Raw genomic sequence first — 12,091 nt, 5'->3', positions numbered from 1 at the left:
GATATTACTTTCTCGCATAGCTCTTCCAAAGTTCCACTCGAAAAGTTTGTGTTATAAGAAAACCACTGTATCTCAATTTTTGTCATTATTGATTGATACTGTACATTAATAGAAAACTTGCCTCCTCCTTTTCGTACTTCTCATGAAGTTTAATCTTCACACCATGTAACTAAAGGTTGTCTAGTGTAATGCAATGGAATAATTTTTTTCAGACAAATTGGCTTCGTGAGACAGGCAACATACAAATACATTTCACATGCTGTTTTACACTATATTATGGAATGTGCTGATTAGTTGAGAAGTTTTTTTTTTTTGGTTTGGCGCAACCAGAAAAGACACTGGGAGGATGTGTACCTGAACGTCAGTAGTGTTGGGGGCATGGAACGCGCTGAAGGACGTCCCGTTGTAATCGCTGGTGTTGAGGGAGGAGATTCCCAGGGCCAGGTTTTCGGAAGAGATGCTCAGGGACGGCCCATCGAACACAATCTTCTGGACCATCTCGTCCACGGTTTTCAGGGCCCTTTGCCATTGGAGATAAAGCTTAAATGAATACATTACGCAAACACACGATTACAGCAGAGGGTGGTGCTCTGGTTCTGTCAGTGCTCAGAGAGCTCAGAGAGCTCGGAGGGCTGGGTGGGGGGGGGTTGGGGTGTGTCGGGGGGGGCTTACAGTTCTGAGGTGGCTGCCAGCGCTGTATCAGAGCTTGTCATCACGTTGGAGAAGACGGTCACCATGCTAAAAGCCAGGGATGCGTTGATTTTGGCCACGTTGACGATCTCTTTCAGCTTGGTGACGACCTTCGAGACCTCATTGGTCGAGAGCTCCTTCTGCGTTATGTCAGCCAGCTGCGTGACCACGTCTGCCGCGTTTTCTATCAGGAGGCATTAACAGCAGATATATAGGCACCACTTAATGGAAAAGTAGGCTATTACACGCTATTGCACACTAAGTGAAAAAAAAACTGAGTGTGATTTAGGTCTGGATTTAATCAGCCTTTGCCCTTAACCTTGCCTCACAATTTAGCACAAGTGTTAGTTTTTCTTCACACCTAATTTGGAATGTTTAGCAAGCATCGAATTTAACTTGCCAAGCTGTTTTTTGGGAAGTGAAATAAACATGCTCGCCTTTGTTTGTTGGCAGAGGGGAAAATGGTGATTGAATCCAGTGGTTAGAATGTAATTTTTTCCACACTTCACAGAGGCGGTGGTTTGACATCGAAAGGACTTCATAGGGACATACCTGCAGATACCTCAATGCCGTCAATATCAGTGCAGTTGGTGAAGTCAGGAGAGTCCCAGAATGAAGAGTAGTTTTGTGAGTTTAGCACGCTGCAAAGGAGCATACAGCATCAATGTAACAACAGTTCTGCTTTAATGTAAACAGAGAACCTACTTACTGTAGGAAGATACCATTTAGCTGAATAATCCTCCATAACTATTTGCTTTTTCTATTTTCATTTTCAGTTTAATTTCCCTTTTTCCTTTTCATTTTGGGCTGAGTAATCCTCCGTAGGCTGGGAGTGATTACTGGGAGTGCTTAATCTTCTGAGACTCACCATGTTCTGGAGGCGTTCAGTGCCTTGTTGGGAAAGCAGGGGACAAACTGGGTCACCGTCGGCCTGCTTTCAGGCCAGTTGTAATGTGTGGGATTTTCTTCTGCTTCACAGTTCTCTGTGTAGACACAGGGATGCACACAACAGATTTCCTGCTCTTATATATCATGTATCTTCCAAAAAAATATTAAGAATCTATGCTGACAGTAGGCACTTCGTGACATAATACAGCTTTATTTATTTACAGGTTTTTCATTAATTTACAGATTATTTTTGTTGCAGGAGATGATTATCTAGGCCCTACATCTCAGTAGAGTTGTTCAAGGAAGCTTTGCTGCTACTTCCCTGCGCTTTGACGAGGGCTAATTTGAAATAATGGAGATTGTTCCGTACCCACAGCCTGGACAGCGAAGGAATCCAGCACTAGGCCACTTCCAACGTTCAAGTTTTTCTTCAGCAGCCTGTCCTGGATCACTGCCTCTTCCAGTGGGCTCTCGGTGGTGTACCTGTAAATCAGCAGGGCTCGACAGGTGTACCTGTATGCGGAGGAAACGATACTGAGAAATTAGCAGAGATTCAGGATCCAAAGGGTTAACATTAGTCACCAGCATTGGTATGTAAGGCTGAAACAGAAAACTTTGATGGAAGGTGTGTTCAATTACACTGAAATGCTGCTAATGGCAAGAGTGTCTGACTTTGCTTTCTTTTTGTCTTTAAACATGTTCCGTCAAGCCTCTCCTCAAACATGGATGTGCTGTGCATTACATCACGTTTCATTACAAGCACTTAGCAAATGCTCTTATCTGGAGCGACATACAAAAAGAGTTAATCACAGGAGTAAGTGCATTTCATTACTACCCAGTAAAAAAAAGCCAGGCTTACCGTTTAGCAGCACTGGAACCACCGCCAACATTAGAAAGCTGAACGCTGAGAGGAAAACAATCACAGTTTTTTTTTTAATCATAAAGAATGATGTGGCATAGTAAAAATACACATAAGATATTTACATGCAGTGAAAACACTGAAATCTATCTCTTACCTGTCATCAACAACATACACATTGTATGTCCAGTTTTTAAATGTTTGATTAAGCTGTAAAAAAAAAAAAAAATTCATTAATTAGCATATCTATTAGTATAGTATGTTTATATATCACGCTTACATCAGGTATCTGTACTTATCAGTAAGTGTTCAAATATGCAAGGCACTCTTGTAGGCCATTAATGTTCAACACATAGAATTTAATCTTAAATTAAACTGGCTTACCCAAAGCATGACAGTCCTCTCTACCTCCAATTCAGAATTTTTTGCCTGGTTGTCATTTACAACAAACGAAAGTCTGTAGTAAAGTCCCTCTGCAAACAAAAGACAGTTCCTACATTAATGCCATTATTTGCAATTATCAGATTTATTTTTTTTGGGGGGTGGTGGGGGGAACAGTACAACTCAAATGCATTTTTTGTGTCGCATAGCAGGAGGTATAGCCCAAAATGATGTTATTTGGAGTGGCGTGATCAACTCACTGAAAGAATGTTAATAAATAAAATGTCATAGGAGCGAATATATATTTATCACAGTAATATACTAATGTAGCATTAATGAACATGGAATTCATTGCAGGACTTCCCTGGAAGATGATATATTATATCACATTGGGACCTAACTGGCTAAATAAAGAATAAATAAAAATTGTATTATTATACTTAGTCACCAATAAAAGACTGATTTAATGACAACTCAACAGTTTGTAACATATATGTGTATTTAAAAATCACTTGTCTTGTCTTCTGCTATGCCACACAACCATCACAAGATGGCTCCCGAGTAACATTTGCTGTTAGTGCCTAACTACAATACATCTCTATTCTCATGCCAAGACCATTCTTAGGAGACTTCAGTGTGTATAAATTCAATCTGCTCGTATCATTACACAGTCTATTAGAGACACGTATTCAGATTTTCTGAACAAAATGTGTCGAAGCAACACAAAAAAGGCTTCCTGCTTCAATGCAACTGTGGGGACTACAAGCCATGCGCTGTAACTTTGGGTGAATCTGGAATCTGGTTTTTTTTTTAATGTGATGAGATAGAAATCTGTCCTGGCAAACAGGATACAAAGTCTCCTAAGAAACCTGAACAGTGTAACTTGAAATCACAAGGGGGTGCAGTACCCATTTTGTAAGAGAATGACAGCTTTCAAGTGCACTGGCAATCTAAAACCCTTGATTGGGAAACTACGTTCCGTGTTAGATTCCTACTGTCCCGCGATCAGCAACCCATGTGAATCAGCTCACCAAAGAGGACAGACAGATTTTCACCTGATACTACTACAACATCCCATCATCGCTACCAGTCGAAGCATCTACAATGAAGAGGTGATTATTTATTTTTTTGTTCTACATCTACGGTGTTGTTACAAAACATACTGTTCCCTGTCGAAAGTCCACACAGACATGAAATATGAAAGCGAGCTTTACACTGGCACACTGCGAGCTCAGGGACGGCCGATGAGATCCCATTGGTGGCTCTCGTGGGCAGACTGCCATTGGCCGCATTGACTCCTCTGGGCGGAGTGAAAATCGGGCCCTTTGTAGGGACAAAAGACTGGCCTGTTGCAGCTGCATGTGATGAATGAGACTGATCTGCCTCCGGGTGGCTCGGGGTGGTCTGGGCCACAGTTGTGCTTTTCCAGGTCATGGCGCTTGTGGACGAATTTGCGGCAGAATATGGCTGGCTAGAAGCCGACAGGAGTTTGTCATCTGGGGATTCTTCCTTCGGTTTACTGTCTGACAATGGCTGAGACGCACTGAGGTGTAGCTCTAATTGGGCTGGATGTCCAGTTTCCAGGAGGGCTGTGGGCCTGGATGGTCCTTCATAAGGTCCGGTAGGCTGGGCTGGCCCCTGCTGGCTGCCGTCATGTACAGAGGTGTGTAGGAATGCTCCCATCGGATGATTAGGCTGCGTGTCACCTGAGGCTCCTCCCACCGCATCGTGAGCACTGAAAAACAACGTCAGTTCTAGAGCCGGGGTGGTGTGAGATATGGGTTCCACCTCATTTGAACGAGGGGGGCGTGTTACTGCCTGGTCAGATGACCTTTCAGAACCATCAGGGATGGCCACGGTTGACTTGAAGGTCATGCTCGAATGCAGGTCAGGCAGGAAATCATGTGCGCTCAGGTGGGTCACGCTGCCCAGGAGAATATGCGGGGATGTCATATTCAAACTACCCATGTGAGCACTTCCCTGGGGCTCATGGGAAAGGGCCTCACCGCTGCCTGACAAGCTGACACGATGCGGCTCGAGCGGAGTAGGGGAGGGGTTTAACAGAGAGGGGAGTCGCTTTGTCTCTGAGAGGCGCGTGAAGTCATCGTCGTGAGGTTGTGACGTACCCTGCCATGTGTTCGGAGCTTGATTGGCAACGGGACCAGAATAGCTGGGCTGTAAGAGATGGGTCTGCGATAGAGACCCCCCCTGGGAACCGTTCAAAAGCGACATGTTGACTTCTGCTTCAGTTAAATAACTCTGCACCCCTTGTGGCTTTTCCTCCTCGGTAGTTGCTGAAGCATTACTCACTAATTCTGAGAACAGGCTCTCATACAGAAAGCCTGTTTGGGAGAGGTGAGGGGGTATGCTAAACGTGGGCCATATATCATTTTCCCCTTCCGTTGTTTTGGAAATCGCATTAAAAGGCGAGGACTGAAAGGCAGGTAATTTGTCTCCTAGGGCTGCAGTAGCCTTGTGTGGTACTTCAGCAATATCACTGGCAGAAATATGACCCGAATGTGTCAACCATCTCATATCAGATTCTGAAGGACTGCTGTAGTGGCCTTTTAAGCTGCTCAGCAGGGTTTTTGGGGAACCGTTTACATAGGAGTCCTCCAAAACCGCAGACGCGTCTAATCTAGAGCCCCCAGATGTTGCTGACATTATTACTGCAGTGTTACCGTCCGGAGCTGAGGGCACTGTATCAACAGGAAGGGCAGGCTCGCTGTCCTCAAAATGAGGTCTGACCCTGGACACGGATTGTTCTGTCAGTGACGGCAACACCGAGTCTCCGTGGCCTTTGTGAGCAGAAGAATGGCGAATATCCGCAGAGCCGTGTGCGAAAGCCAGAAAGAGATCGCTGAGGCTCGAAAGGGACAAAGGATGTAGCCTTGAAGCCTCTGTTATTAATAAGTCACTTTGAATCTCGATGGCTGGTGTCAGGATCGCCTCTGAGCTTCTCAGGTGTGGCGTGTTTGTTTGAGAGGGCCGGACGTGCGTCGAATCGCTAAGCGGCGCCCTTTCCCATTCCGAACCGCTGATGCGAGAGAATGGGGAAGCAGCCTCTGTCACCGCTGAAGAGGAGTGCTTCCTTAAGGAATGGAGGGAGCTTTCCAAATGATCTGAGGGGTCAGCGGTCTGATCTTTCAGCTGTCCGTCTGAAGAATTGGCCAGAGGCGCTTCTGTTTGGGTTTCCGTTTCCACGTGGGGGTGCACAGTTCCGGTGGAAAGCGCCTCATAGTCACCGAGCACGGATGGTTGCGAGGGAACACTTGGTGTCCACGGGTTCGAGGTCTGGTGCTGCGAAGGTCCACGGTGCAGGCGAGCGCTTGTCTCCGGTGTTGCCGTGCCGATCCTGCTTGGCCCCGATGGGTCCGTCTGCACACCTGTCCCTCCTGGCACTCCGTCAAAACGGATCGGCATCCAGCCGCTGGGTGGGCGCCGAGCTGAGTCCCCTGGCAGCGGGTCCCAGTGTAAATGGGGGTCTGGCTGATTGCTCAAAGGATTTTCAACCTCCCCTGGGTCCAGGCTCTCAGCGTTGATGCCCATAGCACTCAGAGCGTCGGCCAGGTGGGCGGCGTCGACCGCTAAACTTTCATCAAGAGAGTAGGGTAGCTCAAAGTCGTAGAGGCCGAAAGGCTCCTCCCCCAGTTCTATGTCATAGATGAAAGGTTCCACACCGGATGAGTACTCAAGGGAGTCCGTCCAGTTCATGGTGCTGTTCTCCGTGCTCACTGTCAGGGCCCAGTGAGGTGCCAGGGGCTTGTTCTTTCGGTTACCGAGCGAAGCCACCTGGAAATGCTCCACGTCCTCGCTCCCGCTTTGGGTCTCTGCCAGTTGCCATGGGAGTGCCACCTCTGAATGAATGTCGCCCTTGGACACCAGGTTCGTTTTCCTGGAGACAGAAAGGGTTGTGGCCGCCTTGGTCTTAGGGGACGTGTTTGTCGGGATGGGAGGTTTCGTCAGATAGATCACGGGCCTTTCCTGAGGCCGAGCGAGGGGGTCGGGCTTCTTCCTCACAGGCCAGATCAGGGGTGTGGAAATCATGCCGAGGGAGGTTTTGGAGCTCCTCGGACCGGCGATGACGTGCGGTCGCGTGTGCGGGGTGGTGGACAGGCCCGGGGCTGCTTCTCCGAGACGAAGCATCAGCCGCAGAGTGGCCATCTCTTTCACTGCTTCATCAAAATCAGCCATTGTGAAAAGAAGGAGTCAAAGCAAGTTACGTTTTGTTTTTATGTGTTAATATAATTTAATTGGTTCTTTAATGCAGTTGCTTTCAAAATCATATGTGAAAAAATAAAACCTATAAAACCTATACTTCAATGCTTTCATTCAGGTTGATCAGCTCTGCACAAGCTTTAGTGGAACACTGTTCCCCACCAAAGGGTTTCCATTAGAATAATCCAACATTTTATTTGCAACTGCTCTATATAAGTACAGTATATAGCACTTTTATGACCACTGTTCCTGTGGAATTACAGCGAGCCAAGAGTGACAAGCACTCAAACCCTGTCCCTAATCCCAACCAAGAGAACCAGCGGCACAATAATTCTGAAGGATTTATGACATCTAACGCAGCCATTATGGAGAAATTACGACACCACTATGACACATAATTTGGTGTTTCTTGATGAGGAATGTTTGCATGCTGAGTGGTTTATTATCACACAGGCTGTGCACGAAAAAAAAGCCCAGAGATTTATAGTTAGAGAAAACTTATTTTAACAAGAAAGCAAGGAAGTAAAACCAAGACTTTCTTGACCCTGCAGAAAGATGTCATTGGCAGGAATGTTAGTAACAGTACTGGCTGAGACAGTGGGGATCTCGGACATTGAGAGCAAAAGTAGGACATGTCAGCGACATGAGTGACAGTTACCATTAACGGTAACAGAGACCGCAAATTGCACAAAACAGTGTGGATTTTCTCAAAGACTATTATAGCTTATATAGAGTATAGAGACCATATACATAGTGGTTGTTATGATTGTTTTTTTAGGAAAATATTGTCAGTGCCAATATTGCCACCAAGTAACCCAGACGGCAGTTCAAATGTATTACTGTCTGTTGTGGTCCGATACTTTTCATTTGTATAGTTCCAGTTGTTGTGAAGGAATAGGAGTTTGACGGCATTATTGATTCGGGCAGATTGCTTGTTCTACCCACTGTTATAAGGTGAACAATGGATCGCTCACTCTGTGAGCTCTTAATTGAAGGTGTGCCAATTGTGCGACGAAACAGCCGTGGTTTCAGAAACCGTCAGTAACGCGTTCACATTGCCAGCCATAAGAAAAGAAACACAAAAGAGGGAATCAAGCTGTAGTAATCAAATTGGTACAGCGATTTGTTGCTAAATGACAAAACATTCATGTTCTTTTTCAGCAAGCCACTGAAAAGTCTGGACACTTCCTTCCCCAGCGCGGTCCCTCTGGGACGTTCCAATTAGACCGCACATCGGGGATTGCGTTCAACTCATTCTCTGCGCACAAAAGAATCGCCAGAAATCAATCTCCCAAGAGGTCACACAAGTTAAGAGAAAACAAATCTATCTTACCATTGGCAGGACTGGGGTGTAGATGTGTGTTAGTGGTGGTGGCAGCTGATGGAATAATGAAATGCGTAGCTGGTGACAGGGACATCAAAGGCGAAATAAATGGTTTGAAAGCTCAAATGGATATCCGTGAAGTAAGCCATGCTATAAGTACAGTACGGGTGAAATGATGACCATGCATGTTTTTATGTTTTCAATATTTAGAAAGGTGCAAAGGAAAACAAAGCATACAGTAAACTCAACTATTTATAAAGGTCACAGTGCACTTTGAGTAATGGCTCTTGACAGTGGCTTCTGTTTTTACTGACAATATACAACAATTATTGGATATGGGTAATTTCAGAAGAAAATGGCTCCTTTTCAATGGTAACCTCCCAGATCTTTAATATGTGACACTCACAGTGTCACGTTGGAGTAACGACCATTGGTATACTTTTACCATCACCTTTCTCCTCAGTACATGGCAATGCTTCATCTCATACCTTTTCATGGGATTTTTATGTTTTTATCTGTTCTTCTTGATGTTTTTTGTGACGAGCAAGGTGACCGGATGGACAAAAAAACTGAGCAAAAAATTTAAAATAGTTTTGAGATAATTGGATTATTCATATTTACTTTAAATGAATTAATGCACGTCACTAAGTCAAAGAATAATTAATTCAAACATGACCCATGTTGTAGAGCAAGTCTTTGTGATTATAATAAGACCATGATGCTGTTATTACCGTTTACGGTTGTCAAACTCTAGGTCTCGAAAATAGAGGTAGGAAGGCTAAAAGTGGAACGAAAACAAAGTGAAAATGTCCCCAACTTTCTCAATGATGGTTTGCGTTCTTTTTTCCTCAGAAGTATATACCGATGTCCATTACTCCAATGCTGCATTATGGACGTCAAATATCAGGAAGATCTGAAAGGTCAAGATTGAAAAGGAACCATTTCCCCTGGAATTACACATATGACCTTTAGGGGAGATATCTTAGCAGGGGCTGTGGTGGAGAATATTGGCCTGTTAGTTGTGCTGGCAGGTGACACGGAAGTTGACAACTGTTAACTGTGAATGGTTTAAAAGCATGAAAATGCTTGCATGAAAATGATGTGCCACACTGTAGATAGATTTGTATATGGATTTGGGAACAGGTAGCAGTAAGAAAAAAAGGGAGAATTCCTTCCAAAAGTAAAAAAAAATATTGGTTAATTTGATAAGCCCCACTCTCGTTGTTAAAACAAAGTACTTATCTTGAAAGATCAAACCTTACCATCTGTAGATATGCTGGTTAAGGGCATGCTAGTGGTGATTGCAGGTGATGTGGTGGTAGATTGGACTGGAGGTACAAGGACATTGAATGTAAGCAGAATGGTTTGCGAAAGAGAATAATGAATGCAGACAGTCCATGCCATGCTGTGAAGGAAATTCATGTTTACAGATGTACAGTGACTTTCAAAAGTATTCAGACCCCAAAATAATCACATTTTCTTGATTACCTATGATGATTACACATTTTTCCAATCAGTTTTTTGTTCCTGTAAACATTCATGCCCTTACAATACATTTTCAAGGCCAAATTTACTTATTTTTCAGTATAAGTAATCAAACCCCACATTTTAATATTTGGCAGAGCCACCTGTTTCTGCAATAACAGCTTTACCAGCTTTGGACACTGATTGAGAGGGATTTTTGCCCATTCTTCTTGGCAGATTTACTCCAGGGTATTCCGGTTGGTTCGATGACGCTTGTGGACCACAATTTTTAAATAATGCCACAGATTCTCAACGAGATTGAGATCAGGACTTTGACTGGGTCACTACAGAACATTCACCTTTTTGTTCTTAAGCCCCTCCACTGTTGCTCAGGCTTTGTGCTATGAATCATTGTCCTGTTGAAAGGTCAATTTTCTCCCAAGCTTCAGTTTTTTAACAGACTGAAATATGTTCTCTTGCAGAATTCCCCAGTATTTTGCTCCATTCATTCTTCATTCAACTTAATTCATTTGAGTGTCAGTGTTTTTAAATGAAATATCCCATAAAATGAAATTTCAATGTATCAGTTGTAATTCAGTAAAATGAATACTTTTGCAAGTCACTGTATAAAAACAGGCATTTATCTGAAGGACGAGTGACAAAAACACATTCCTTAGTAAGAAAGGTCCATTATTGGGCCAGACTGCTTTAGAATATATCCGTATTCAATAATCTAATTTTGGTCTAATACATATTACATTGGGTAAATGCACTGCAATACTGGACTTTATAGAAGACTAGGAACCTTGATCAATTACCAGGATTAGGTCACATATCTTACATCAAATAATGGTGCTATGATTGATTTATTGATTTGCAATTGATAATAATCATATTTTCTTCAAATGATGTTGACCAGCTGCTTGTCAGTCCCATTTGTCCCTGACGGAATGATCTAATAAGGGTGGTCACGATAGGTAATGGATTAAATAAGAGTTTTAGTGTTGTACTACAGTGCTTAATTAATTGTGACAAATATACATCTATGAAGTTAATAGTCAATCTGGGATGTTCCATATTGATTACTGGAGTAGTATAACTCAATAAAGGATTGATTAAAATAGTAATAGTGGGATCACATTTCTCACACCTTAGAAACTGATGTTTTCAGAAAAGTTACGAAAACAAACTTTAAAAAACCAAAGTGATGCTTACCGTATCTCGTTGGATTAGTACCAGTCATGTTAGTGGTGACAGTGGATGCTGTAGCAGAAGTTAATATTGGCGCTTTCGGGGATGGAGAAAGGTTTAATATGAATTAATTTGAAGTGAAACAATGCAACATTAGAGCAGTGCTCTTCACAAGCATAGCACAAGCAAAGGGGATTCAAACCAAACGACACACTTAGACCGAGGCTTCTCTCCTCAAGCTTTAACTGCGCTCGCGTGAATGCAACATTTCCTTCCATTCAGCAAAAATAAACAAGAAAAAAATGTAATAAAAAACACCTCAATGTCACAGTGGACAGCGCTTAAAATCAGATGAAAGGAATTTCTCAACGGCAGACAAATCTGAGGGTGCTTTCTTCCCGCTCGATCAGAGAAGGCCTGTAGAACATTCTAGAATAATTTAAAGCCAGTATACTCTCTGCATGGTATCTGAGGGCCACAGCGTATGTTCTATCTCAAGATAGAATTCCGGGCAGACAGATTATGTCCTCATTTTTTCCACACAGTGGTTTGGGTCTGGTTTGTGGTTGGGTTGTCTCATCCTCGATGAGCACTTAGAGGCAGAATCTAGCAGGACCCTGTGTTCCAGCGGCTGCAGTCTGGTGAGCGGGAGGCCCTCCGAGCAAATCTGGACCAGCGGACCGTGAGCCACATTTGTAAGGGGAGATACAAAGAAGTAAACTCTCTCTCCTTTTTTGCGCAGAGCCACAGAGTCTAGATCGTTTTCCACAGTGGCACTTCAGTTCCCGCGGTTGAGATAAAAACCATTTGCCTCAGAGTAACAGATCTATCTTTCTTGGTAGTTTAGGTGCATGCCAAGATTTTCAGCACAGTGACGGGGATGGAAGTGTCCATCACCAAGGCAACCAGTGGTAGATCTTTAACCGAAAGATACACTTTATACTGTACTGGAATCTTTATGGCGTTTTACAGACGAGCCCAGTGAGACCCTGTTTGATGATGTCATGATTATTTATACGTAGGGTTCATGGTACAGTTATAAATCCCTGGATGTGAGAGTGCAGGATGTAGTCATC

General features: G+C 43.7%; 1 protein-coding gene across 13 annotated transcripts in view; it reads right to left on the bottom strand.

The window, feature by feature from the left end:
- adgrg6 (adhesion G protein-coupled receptor G6) overlaps positions 1-12,091 on the bottom strand; it is a 49,645-nt gene that overhangs the window by 13,482 nt on the left and 24,072 nt on the right. For 10 of the 13 annotated variants that reach the window (XM_064340152.1, XM_064340153.1, XM_064340150.1 and 7 more), the window contains 11 exons: positions 11,040-11,111; positions 9,623-9,688; positions 8,370-8,438; positions 2,822-2,910; positions 2,595-2,647; positions 2,438-2,482; positions 1,949-2,091; positions 1,559-1,673; positions 1,243-1,331; positions 673-874; positions 355-520 (listed from right to left, as the gene is read on the bottom strand). In XM_064340152.1, coding sequence (XP_064196222.1) covers positions 355-520; positions 673-874; positions 1,243-1,331; positions 1,559-1,673; positions 1,949-2,091; positions 2,438-2,482; positions 2,595-2,647; positions 2,822-2,910; positions 8,370-8,438; positions 9,623-9,688; positions 11,040-11,111 — 1,109 coding nt within the window. The remainder of the gene's footprint in view (positions 1-354; positions 521-672; positions 875-1,242; positions 1,332-1,558; positions 1,674-1,948; positions 2,092-2,437; positions 2,483-2,594; positions 2,648-2,821; positions 2,911-8,369; positions 8,439-9,622; positions 9,689-11,039; positions 11,112-12,091) is intronic. The other 3 variants (XM_064340160.1, XM_064340161.1, XM_064340155.1) reach the window with 2 other exon arrangements.

This window comes from Anguilla rostrata, chromosome 6 (genome assembly GCF_018555375.3).
Source record: "Anguilla rostrata isolate EN2019 chromosome 6, ASM1855537v3, whole genome shotgun sequence".
Classification (NCBI taxonomy): domain Eukaryota; kingdom Metazoa; phylum Chordata; class Actinopteri; order Anguilliformes; family Anguillidae; genus Anguilla; species Anguilla rostrata.
Note: the sequence above shows the minus strand (reverse complement) of the source record. Positions and strands in the feature narration are given on the sequence as shown.